At 41.4% G+C, this 13,025-nt stretch overlaps 1 protein-coding gene across 1 annotated transcript; it reads right to left on the bottom strand.

Annotated features, from left to right (window-relative positions):
• Nucleotides 1–696: 696 nt before the first annotated feature.
• On the bottom strand, nt 697–10,015 carry pkdccb (protein kinase domain containing, cytoplasmic b). Its single transcript, XM_041061514.1, has 7 exons — nt 9,327–10,015; nt 8,374–8,514; nt 6,229–6,500; nt 5,807–5,886; nt 5,390–5,497; nt 2,134–2,310; nt 697–1,710 (listed from the first exon to the last, which is right to left on the bottom strand). Exons 1-7 carry the CDS (start codon nt 9,933–9,935, stop codon nt 1,604–1,606), a joined length of 1,494 nt encoding a protein of 497 aa, XP_040917448.1. The 5' UTR covers nt 9,936–10,015; the 3' UTR covers nt 697–1,603.
• Nucleotides 10,016–13,025: the final 3,010 nt, after the last annotated feature.

Here is a 13,025-nt window from a genome sequence, read left to right as displayed (position 1 = left end):
TGGCTTGTTTCAGGACATCATAGGTATTTGTTCTGCTCTTTCTCACCCCACCAGAAACTCTGTGGCTGATGAATCTTGATGCTACAAGTCCTGACCTTACAAATCCTTGAGTCTGCCACCCTGCAGTCCTGCCATTATCTCTACCTCACTAGGTTGCTCCTGGCAGGCACAGATGGCAAGCCCATTCGTGTGCAAACCACAGATTGAGCTCTGATTGTCCTGATGACTGTCTTTGTCTTACAGTAACACTGCCTCTCTCACCATGAGAAAGGGCTGGTAAGTAAGCTAATTTACATGTATTAATTAAAGCCCATAATGAGCCCAGCATGATGTGGCATTTGAATGCATTCCTCTGGTATTGTGCAAACTCTGCGGAGCTCCGCGGGTTTGCAGTCTCACCCATTCAGATGAGCCACAGATTGTTGATGTGGGGGCACGCGATCAGATAACGGACTTAAACACACACAAAACCAGGCTAATATACACATGCAAGTTTCACCTCCCCCACTGACGCCCACACAGATAGACAGACACACACACACACACACACACACACACACACACACACACACACACACACACACACACACACACACACACACACACACACACACAGAAAGGTGCTAAAGAGAAACCAACACCTGTTAGTTATAGTTACACTAGTATAGTAAAATAAAAATGCATATAACAATAGCAAAAAGTAGAAACAATACATTTATGTAATTACAAATCATAAAACTGTACAGTTACAATTAGTGAAATATAAAAAAAAACACTGAAGTGAATCATTTTTCATTGAAAATAAAAGTTTCACCCACAAGGTGCACGTAAGCTATAATGCACAATCATGTAAGAACAATTACATTTCATTTGATCTTATAAATATTTATGAACTAAGCACTATAAACTAAGTTTACAAAAGTATGTAAAAACAGACTGCTCTGGAATGGTTTTAATCATCTTTGCTCATTGTTGATGTGTAAATGCTTACATGGTTGTTGCCATCTCATACCACAGCGCAGCTAAGCCAGAGAACCGTGAAAAAACAGCCGCAACCTCAGCGCATTAACATCAAAGTGTATTTCTATAAGAGCTTGTTTTCTTTTCTCGTCCTCGGGCTTCAAACGCTGAGCTGTAGCGGCTGTTCTCATTACCTCTTTGGCTTAAAAATCCTACTACGGGGACCCAGCCTCACAACGAAAGCCAACACACATGGCAAATAAAGACAAGGTAGAAAAAAAAAACATGTCAAGGGCACAAGGCTCTCCCTCCCTAATAGTACCTGAAGGGAAATCCCTTTAAATAGTAGTTGGCAGAGTCAGTGAGCTGGCAGGCAGATCAAACAGTCACTGAGCAGAAGCCCTATAAATACATCACATTCACTTGCCTCACTTCAAACGCCTCCTCCTCAGCCTCTGCGCTCCTCCTGTGAACCCACAGAGCTGAGCTGCGTTGGACATGTTCACGAGGAGGACACAGTTCCTCATCTTAAGCGCAACGTTTTGCTTTGCTTCACATCACCGGCTGTGTGTTATCTCTCATCCCACTCCACTGCAGGAACTCCAACATGATTTAAACAGGGATGTTCTGTTTGTTTCTCGTGTCACACTGTAGAAGTTTCAGGAGCTTTGCTTTTCTTCACATACACCTCTGATGTCCCATCAGGCACCAGATGACTGAAGCTGCTCCTGAAAGAGGCCAGGAGGCGACCTGCAAAGCACAAAAAAAAGAAAAAAAGAAAAAAAGACAGAGAGGGGGGAGGAAAAGAGCCATGTTTAACACGTCAGCAACATCAATACACTAACATGCTCTGACTTGATGCCCTTAATAGCTGTGTACATTTCAACATTTAAAAGCTTCATCAAAAGATTAAAGAAGTAGCGACTGTATGTTTACTCAGCAGCCTCAGTCATGTGACAAACATGATTTAGTTGGCAGTTACACATACTTATTTTCATATTTGTGTGTGAGGCCAATTTAATTTTCATAATAAGTTTTATTCAGACTAAAATGAGCTGGAAACCCATATATAAGACCCAGCTTCTTGATTAGAAATAACATCTGACAGCCTTGTAGATCAGACGAAAGATCAGAGGAGTAAAAGAGTTTCAGTTTATCTGTGGCTTTACAAACCCGTCCATGTCTTCTGTCCAGTCAGAGTGAAGCTGTTGCACTGAGAATGGGAATTACAGATGTACGCAGCCTCTCTGGCACTGTGGACCGACAGCACGCAGCCCTGCTGGCTGTAGGACGGCCAGCAGCGGTACTCCACGTTCCCAGAGGTCCCCATGCCTCGCATCACGGTGTAATCTAACCACAGAAGACAAGATGCCACTTCAACACATGAGGTTACTGAAAGTTTCTGAAGCGCTCTCTGAGGAAAAGATGAAAGTTTAATGATTTCAGTGGGGAGAACTAATACAGCGCAGAATGGAGAAAATACAGATTAGAACATGAAAAGGAACAACAAAGAAAACATACTGAAAGTGAAGGTATTTGTCTACAGAGCTCCTCCTTTAAAAAAAAATGAAAATGAACCTTAATTTCTGTTGTTTTAATATACTTTCACATAAGTAAAAGGAAAACTGCAAATCCTCACAACCGAACAGGGAACCACAAAACTTTTCCTTCAAAAAAGCCAAATACAAAAATTATTTTTCTGCCAATCCACTAATTGACTAATTTGTCTCGGAAATGACAAACACACTTTTTTTCTTTGTTAATAAACCACCTTGAAAATCGATTTAGGTTGTTGGAAAATGAAAATAAATCTCATTTGATACCAGTCTGAGCTCTTCTCGCACAAACTGTTGCTTTGCACTGAAAAAAAAAAAATCCCTTCACCGTCCTCCTGCCCAACATTTGTGTTACATTCATCATTATAATTCTTTCAGTCAGACTTCTTGTGGATTGGGCCTTAAATCATCTGCTACACATTAGCAGCCATGAGAAAGAAGTACGCACATACACACAAACATGCCTACACACTCTCACGCTCTCACACAAGACACACACACACACACACACACACACACACACACCAGAAATGGACAAAAGTCTGGTCTGTGAGTCCGTACGGAGGAGGCACAGTGTTATAAACTGTTAACCTTTCTAAATGGCAGGAGCTGGTGTGTGTATAGGGGTATTGTTAAGAGGAAAAAGACATGAGGATCTGCCTTCTGGGTCTGAGAAAAGGGAACAAGGAGAAGGAGTATTTAAAGGATCCTTCTCAGGGGAGAAAAAAAATGAGGCCTGCCAGGGAGCTGAAGGGTGGCAGGCCTCAAATGTTGAGGAGACAGAGGCATATGAATATAAGCTCTGTGTGTTAGATGAACGGCGGGAAACAGTCTCCCTTTCACTTTAATATATAGAATATCAATGTCTTTATATTTATGACAGTGCTCAGGACCTAAATAAATCCAGTGGTTCGTTTTTAGCACACTACTAAATTTATAATTGCAGCAACAGCCATTTTAAGAAACTATATCTTTAGCAGATTCTGGCTTCCTTCATCAAATCACCGATGATCTCAGCTGTGGAAAAGTTAGATCCACATTACCAATGAATCTCCATCTGTCAGCAATTTCAAATTAAGACTTGGGATGTGATCAGCTTTTTTCTTCTACACACACACACGCACACTAAAGTTACTGCACTGTGTTCTTCTTCAAGCTGCGTTCCCATTTGGCTTCTTTTATCAAGCTTTGCTGTGTTTGTGTCTTTGGCTGCAATTCTGATTTTTTTTTTCTCTGCTGAGAGGAGACATGTTAATGAGCCCATGTGTTTTTTAATATACAAATGCAGGGTTTTTTAAATTATTTTCTCTCCTCTGGTTGTTTAATCATTTAAAGCAACAGTTTTAGATTGGGGGAAATAAGCTGAGATGAGTTTAAATTAAACTAAACTAAAAACTAAAGACTGGAATCAGGGAAGCAGCTGGACTGGCTCTGTCTAAAGGTAATAAAGTCGGCAACAAAGCACCTCCAAAGCTCCTTTTCTAACATGTTGTATCTTTAATTGTTTAGTCCATACAAAACCCAAAGTGTAAAGATGATGATTTGATGTTTTACTGGGGGTTATGTCCTGGACTATCTAGAAGTAACTTCCTAGAGTACTCTCATCAACCAGCAGAGAACAAACAAGATATAACATGTTGATTTTTTTTATCTTTAAAGGTGCTGGTACTGGCATATTTTTAACTGCTAGCTTGGCTGCATACAGCCAGTTTCCCCCGTTACCAGGCGGCCAGTTTCCCAATATGTCAGAGAATAAACTAAGCCAAACTAAATAAAGCCAAACTACGCTTTCCATATTGGGAAATATGTTCATTCACTTTTTTTTGCTGCGAGTTATATGAAAAGATTCACACTCTCACAGTTTTTGTTCTAAATAAATAAACTAGTAAATAAACTAAATTAAGCTAAACTAGGTTTAACTAATCTAAACAAAACCGTGACCAGGTTTGTCCTGGTACCTCTGTTTCAACAAAACCCACAATGCGGCAAAAGAATATACACACATTTTTTTTTTAGGTCTTATCACGCACACTCAGCAGCAGCAGCACCAGCAGCAGCAGGGTTGGCTCATGGCACCTCCTTGTTAAGCTAAAACATTCTCTCCCGGTGTCAGCCTCAGCGCCCTGGCCTCTTTACCCTGAATCTGTGATTAAATTCACAAAGCGCTGCTATATAAACAGTCCAGCATCTGGGGGATGGAAAAATCTCACCACAGGAACGCAGGCCAGTCATTCTGTTATTAATATTTCATAGAGCTGAGACGAACGGCGGGAGGGGTGAGGGGCCTGCAGTGGAGTGAGTGGAGCCGAGTTGGAGAGAAGAAATATGAAGGACTTTTGGTGCCTATGCTGAAAATTTACAAAAGTGGATGAAATTTTTGCCAAAAAAAATACTTTATATGACCATTTTGAAAGGAAATATGTTAACTTGAGTTTCTTATATTAAAAAAAAAACTCTAAACAAAAACGTTTCAAAAAAATCTCTATAAAACTAACAACTAAGGCAAAAGAACAAAACAGAGCATTTCTTATGTAAAGAATAACTTGATGTAATCCCAGCAGTGTTTTGTTAAATGAACGCCAACTGTGCTTTCTGAGCCGGAGACATGCAGGATTAATCCCACTTTGTTGGTCTTGTCCTGTCATTCCAGCTGCCTAATAAACCTGTCAAAACAGCCTGAACAGGAGAAACAACCCCCCCAACCCTTCATTTTTTTAAAAAAAAGACACAAAATGAAGGGGGTGTAGGCTGTCTGAGTTTTCTCTAAAAGTGGATCAAAAAGGACCAAGCATTCTCTCATAGAAAAAAGGTTTACATGAGGACCCACTGTACTTTATAAGAAAAAAAACAGCCTCCATTCCACAAGCTCTTACCTCTGATTATTGATGGAGGCAGGTTGTCCAGGTGCAGACCAGACTTGTAGAGGAGGAGGATGTGTTCAAAGGCCTCCAGCGTCTGATTGATGTCAGCTTTCAGCTCCCCTGGACACACACAATGCATTAAGTCTGATAAAAGATCTAACTGACTACAGGCATAAAGTCATACAATATGGATGATTTTTTCCTTTTTTCTCTCTTCACTATGCTTTCTCTTGTAATCCTAGCTATGTGATCTCAACAGATAAAAACTTGTATTCATTACCGTGTTACATGTCGCAATGCATTTTGTGGAGCTCATTAAAAGAAGCACTCAGAACAACATGTCATTACACGACTCCAATAATGGAATGATTTGCTTTCTGATCTTCAATAGTTAGCGTCCTGTCATGTCAAGACGTCTCTCATCCTCACCTGTGGAGTTCATGATGTGGTCTACCAGGTGTGTAAGGCCGGGCGGGGCCTGGTGAGGCAGCAGGTAGGTGAAAAAATACCTGGGGCCAGGCAGAGACAACTCATTCAGACAGACAGAAAGACAGGCAAGCCCCATCACATAGTTCCCACAGAACATGACTTGTCTCACATTGGTGTTAAAACAAACAGTCCATAAAGCTGTCAAAAATCTGAAGGCTTTTTTTTTTTTAAGGGGAAATACTCCTTTTTTTCCAATGGAACTACCAATTTAATCATCACACCTCCTCCATCAAACCACACATTTTTCAGCAGTATGTCTTTGCTATCAACAATATTTTAGGTGTCAGCTGAGCCAATCATCCATGTAGCTGCTGTTCCATCCACCACACATCTATCATGTAGTAAAACGTCACTATTCTTACCTATAGGCGTTGTAAATGTTCCTCTTCTCATTCAAGCCCTCACACACTCCACGAGGCGAGCAAGGCAGAGTGAAATTTCTGTGTGGAAATGGCAGGGTGCAGTCTGCATCGCTCTGGCAGGTGGTCTCCTCAGCGCTGGCGTCATCCAGGTCTGTGAGCTTCAGCGCACCGGACACAGTGACAAACTGCCGGGGCTGGAAGTCCAGCAGAGATACGGAGCCCAGAGGAGACTGGGAGAGGAAGTGGAGGAGCCTGACCAGGTCCAGACACACCTGGAAGGAGATCAGACATGCCAAAACCTGATCAGCTGGATTGATGACAGTTTGTTTAAGTGGACAGAAATGCAGTCAAGGAGAAACGCACTGTTGTTGTAACTCCAAAAACACTGTAACTAGGGCTGAAACAATGAGTCAGTAGTTTAGATAACCAATTCATTGTAATTTAAAAAGAAAAAATTCAAAACATTCACTGTTTACACCTCTATACTGTGATTTTTTTTATCATTTCAAATTGAATCGTTCCACTTTTGTAATGTTGGTAAAACAGAGCTTAACTTTAAAGATGTTTTCGTAGACTCTGGAAGCTTTTACCAAGACATTTTACAGTGGTTTCAGACATTTCATAGATTAAATTTGGGCTGAAACTAATGATCACTTTCATAATAATTTTTCATTTTGGCAATAAAATATATAATAAAAAATAATGCCCACCATGATTTCCTAAAGCCCAAGTTGACACATTTAAACAGCTTGTTTTGTCTGACCAACAGTCCAACAGTCCCTGACCCCCCTGCCACCCCCCCAAAAAACAGCATAAAACTGTCATTGAAGAAGCTGAGTTTTTTTTTTTTTTTTTAAGTTTGCTAAAAAAGTGATAATTCCATTTTCATCATTGTTGCTGCTTTATTTTCTGTCAATCTTAGATTTGATTAACTGACAAATTAAAAAAAAATTACCAGAAGAATCAAAAACAAAAATAATGGTTACTTTTTGCCCTAGTTGTAGCTCCCAAGTTGGCTCTAGTTTTTCTGGTTACTTCAACCTGTTCCACTTTGAGTCAAACAAAAAACTTTTTAAAAATGTTGGAAGAACCAAAACAATTCATCATGTTCAAGCTAAAAACTGATTTGTTTTTTCCTGAAAAGGTGACAGACCAGACAATATAATTAAGTTTCATGATATAGCTAAAAATGGTAAAATATAAAAACGTCCAGTCTTGCAAAAATATAGTGTTATTTGCTTTTAAGACTTTTCACCAACCACATTTGCAAGCCATTTCCTGAGACTGTTTTTATAGTTCTCTGTAAATCCTATAATAAAAACAGAAAGGTAAGTAGAAAATAAGTAGGCCACTAAAGGCAAAATAAAGGCATTAGCCACGCACTGACAGAGCATGAAATGATTCTGTCACATTACAAACATAGCTGCAGTGTTAGGTAATGTTGCGAGTCTCTTGGACGTCACTTGGTGGGATCGAAGCACTGTAAAAACAGGGCTGGGTGAAACCAAACACCCCTGGATTACTGTAGCCTGCGCAGATGCAACGTAGCTGAAAGGGGCCGAGCAGCTCAAGGGGGGGTATCATGAACGGCTGTTTGAATGATGTAGCAAAACGAGAGCCATAGTTGAGACGATACTTGCAGACTGTGATGCTACTTTTGCTAATCCAAAAACAAAACATTTTTATCTCATTCTTTCTTTCTCTTTCAAACACATCCAAGCGCGAAGACACACACACGCACATACTTGAATCCCTGGAGTTTTAAATTCAGCCTCTGTTGACTCCCACTGTGAGCATACCTGTGATGGGGGTTGAGCTGAAGCTGTGTGTGTGTGTGTGTGTGTGTGTGTGTGTGTGTGTGTGTGTGTGTGTGTGTGTGTGTGTGTGTGTGTGCATGTGATGGATGACATTCCTAGCCTCCAGTGGATTAACTCCAGGACCCATCTCCATTTCAGCCACGGCCTGATCAAATGCACTGAGGGACAGATGTCAGACCTCCAGGAGTTTCAAATGTCCTCTTTCAACCTTCATCTTTTCTACTAAGAGGAGCAGCAATATGTGTGAGGGAGTGTGTAGTGCAGTGTAAAGGACAAACGACAAGAATGTGGGTATCGAAAGCTAAAGAGCGGGAGATGAGGTGCTTACCCTGAATCTGTCCTCCCAGGGGCTCTGGAGCAGCTGGATCATCTGGAGAGGATTCCCCTGCTCCAGAATGACTGTGACTCTTCCTCTCTCTCCTCCTCTTCCTCCCTGACCTCCTGCGTCTCCAGCACAATGACCTTTGAGCTGTGGAGTGGACAATAACTGTGGTTAGTCAGTAAAATGGAACAAGTGCAGAGAATTATACAAAATAAGATCATTACCCTACTGATTGTTTGTTTGTTTTTTGTTTTGTTTTTTTGCATTTTAACTCTGTGGAAACTAAATAAAGCAACAGGCTAAAGTGGCCAAAAGTGTGTTTTGTGTGTGGGTGTAAATTGAGAGGACATGGTGTTCTGCCAGCCTTACTCCCTGCAACTCAGACTTGTGACAATAAAATCACATTATAGCCTAAAGGGGAATGTTCTCCATCCACTAGTGAATTTAATCGAGCTGTAGGACACGCTGCTGTCACACGACTGCTGGATGTGAGAAACAAACCTATCCCTTTAGTTCAAACTAGTTCTAAATTAGGCTGTAATGGTTTGAGTGTGTAAGCGCTGGGGGTTTCAGATGCAACCAGGGATTGCGGGGAGGACAGAGGCACATTGTCAGCTCTGGCCAAACTGGACCCAAAGGTCAGAAGAGGGTCAGTGAATTTAATTTAATTAGATGGGAAGGTCCTGCAGAGCCAATGAGGCCTTTCATCCAGTTCACTGTGTGCGAGACAAAGGAAAATGTGGGCAGTGGTGCATGGATTATGGAAAGTCTTAATATTCCATCAGGATCTCCAGTTGTTAGAAATGGGCAGCAGCTTCTGATGCTGTATACATTCTTTAACTTTGCAATAACATATATTGTCCATGATGTTGTTTTGGTATTTTCACTCTAACTCTACATTTCAATAAATAAAAAGTTAAAAATGGATAAACACAAGGAAGACAGAGAGAACACTTTACCTTTATGATATTTGGATGCTGTAGCCTCTGCAACAGGACTATTTCTTTCTTCAGCTTGTAGGAGACGAGCTCGCGGCAGCCTTGTGGGTCTTTAAAATCCTCCAAACACTTTCCCATATCTATCCCCTGCTCGTTGACGAGTTTTAAGGCCACGGGCTGACCCCCGGATAGATTCACTTTGACAACCAGTTTGGTGTATCCGGACCCGAGGACCTCCACAGCCTGCATGTCCACCAGAGAATCACAACCCATTTCACCCATATGCGCTTTCCTGGAGCCATGTGCGATCTCATTCCAGAGATTATAATCCAAACTCGAGTCTAATTGGGGAGAAAGTCGAGTTCCCGTTGATTGTCCGTTTTCGTCATCATCCTCATCAGGTAAAAGCAGCGGAATAATTTCCTTGCGCCTCTCGTTGAGTTGGTAAATCAACGCACCGCGGAGCGACGCGGACTGCTCCTCATCAACAGCAGCAAGAGTTGCGTTAGATAAGTGCGATACTCTGGCTCCAAACTGCTGCACGCTGCTGATCAAGAGTGACACTAAAATAGAGAGAACCACGAAAGACAGGAGGGCAGCCGCGCGTAAAGAGTTGCCCATCTCGGGCATTTTCCTCTCGTGGCACGGCTACTACTGCGGAAAGGACGCACGGCCGCAGGTTCAGACAAACGCTCTCTACTCCGAGTGAAAGCACTCCTCCTGATTTTTCTGCAGGAGAAGCTATCAGCTCCTTGTTTCCACCTCCCCGGGAACTCCCTCTAGAGGTGTGTCCTGCGCGCTCGTAACTTTACACCCGCTGAACAACTTTGCAGGAGAGCTCGACCTCATGTTGTCACTCAATCCTCATGTTAAAGCGCTTCCCGCAGCTGATTTTACAGCGAGAATCAGACGCTGTGTCTGGATTATTTGAAGAAATTCTGCTGCCTGAAAATAAACTACATGTTTTATTTAACACAGAGACACAAAAAATAGATATCAAAGAAAATATCAAAATTAAAAATGAAATTTGTACTTAAAATGTGAGTAAAATATAATCCCAAATTACTTTTCTTAGAGTGCTGATTAAATCCTATAAGCGTATGATAGTGTTACCAAGTTATGAAACCCGTGTCTGCATACAGAGCTATATTTTTTCACAGAATGAGGGAGAGACAGAGGGTATATGACTGCTGGCACCTCCACAATCTATCCAACAGGTGGCAGCAAATCACCTTTTTGTTTCCAGTAACACAACATCACTTTAAGAGATGGATTTCCTAATTACCAGGAGCCTTGTCAATTGAATCAAAACAACATGTCAGATCTATACAAGTTCACGGAAACACATTATTTTTTAATCTTTGTTTCCACATGGTCTTTTATGGTGTAGTTCTTTTTGTACCTCTGTTTATCTAACTGTATTTGTTTCACAGATCTGGAGGCAGCGTTGAAGCTGTAATGAAGCGTTTCCCAGAAATCTGCCACAGGAAATTACCATGGCTGTCACCTCAGCACCAGCCAGAAGACCCCCCCCCCCACCCCCCCTCCCCCCAAGCTTCTAACTGTATGTGTCTGTGTGTGGTATCCAGTATGTGCCTGTCACACTTTGAATATGTGTGTGTTTGCGTGTTTTTTTTCCCTATGTGTGTGTGTGTTTGCCTGGCTGCAGCTAAACAGTGTAAGTTAATCAGTGTCTGAAGTCAACAAGGCATTAGCCACGTCCACTGCATCACAGGCTGTTCAGAAAATGACACGCCAACCACCAACACAGCAGGCTGTAGTTTTGACTGATTCACACTCTCATCTAAAGCTGTGAATCAGCTCAGATGTTTACTCAGCCTATTTTACTATGTATGACATCATGACTCACTGAAGCACTAACAGGTATAAATGAAGCAACATTACTGAGATAAAATAAAAGATATCCCCCTCCACCATCTCTGCTTCTCATTTAAAACCATGAAATAAGACTTTGATCTCTCTTACAAGACTTTTCTCACACCCTCCTTTTCCCAGTCTTTTCTTCCAATAAATAATTTCCTTTTTTTTCGTGGCCCCTCACAGACAAGGGCCCAGTGCCATGATTCATATTTATAACCAGTGCCAGACCAGCGGCCACCTCATTAGCAGCAAGTCACACAGGTCTGCTGTGTCACAGTTTCTCCTTTCATTTGAGCCACTCGGCCTTGGCTTTCTGCCTTACTTCTCTTAATAAGTAGCCCAAAGTCATATCCTTTCTCTTCTTCAGTTCACATCTTTTCTCTTCAAAATTGAGAGACACTACTGTTTTGGCCATAACAAATTAGTACTAAATCAGTCTCTTTATCAGCAGAGGATGGTAACAAATTAAAGAGGTTTTTGAGATGCTGCTTGAAGATGTCCAGTTTTTCTTCTCCTACTGCAGTATATTTCAGCCGGAAATGTGCTTTATGAATGTACGATTATTCACTGGTTGCAAGCCAAGATTATGTTAATTCCAACATATTAAGTTTCTAATAAAACACAGTTTATGAAGTTATGTATAAGTTGTAACTACAGAGGTTTTGTTAATGGTTAACAAATCATTTACTATTGCTTTACAGATCAATAAGAAGACATTGATAAGAGCTTTGGGTTGCCAGGTTGTGAGAAATCCCTTTGGCTTGTGTTCAACTTTTCTATTTGGTAACGTCGTTGGTTATCCATTAATAGAGGCTAATGATTTTCTGGCTTTCTAATATGCCAGCTAGTCTTCAGATAATAAGGGTCATTAGGTTCATAATAAAGGCAACATGTCTGCAGCTGTACATGTTCTAGTCCATTAAGTGTCAAAATATTTCAACCACTCAAAGGGATTTTTCACAACCCGGCAACTATTAATAATAACTTATCCATAAAGCATTAGTAAATGATGTATTAATTATTATTAGAACCACAATATGTGGGTAGTTAGATTTGCAGCTTGTATCTAGGTACAACGTTATGATGCTTCTTTTTGTTACTATAGCGAAACAAAAACATACAAGCACCAAGCTTAAGGCTACTTTTAGGCTCTGTTTTTGACACTTGGGTGCATTCACCACTCAAACTAAAATAAAAGCTTAAATGAAAACACCATTTCTTGTAACTGGAGTATTTCTTGTGCCTTTGCTCAATTAAAAGATCTAATACCGATGATCTCAGCCTCCTCTTTATTGATTAGTGATTCGTAATAAATGAACGTGATTGGGGAGAGTGGTTTTTACCTGTTTTTACACTTCATCAGTCCTCGTAAAAGTCCTTTTTAACATACTATTAAGTGCCTTAGTGATCAGCAGCTCGGGGTCCGAGGTAAGTTATGGTTTAACTGGACACAGCGTCACTATCTGTGCGCATTCATAACGTCCATTAAACAGCAGGCTTAGCTCCTGTCCGAGCCAATTAAGCAGGCACTGATGCACACTATCCGTCACTTGGAGCTCCAGCACCGCGGCCGGTTGGACAGCGACCAGGCAGCGTCCTCAGCATCACCGCGGCTCCGCCAATCAGAGCGCAGCTCGGGGGCAGATTAACCCAAAGAGCCCTGGTGCTGCTGCTGCTGTGTAGTAGCAGCAGCAGCCTCAGAAACAAGCTCGTGCCTCTGATCCTCGTGGACCCAGTCTGGGCAGATGGGGGACCGTTTGGTTAACCCAGTTCAAAATAACAGGAAATTCACAATCGCCTCTTTTAAAATTTAGTTTTCAAAGGCGAATCAGGAGGGAG

Source organism: Toxotes jaculatrix, chromosome 17 (assembly GCF_017976425.1).
Source record: "Toxotes jaculatrix isolate fToxJac2 chromosome 17, fToxJac2.pri, whole genome shotgun sequence".
Classification (NCBI taxonomy): Eukaryota; Metazoa; Chordata; class Actinopteri; family Toxotidae; genus Toxotes; species Toxotes jaculatrix.
This window is presented reverse-complemented; position numbering and strand designations above follow the sequence as displayed.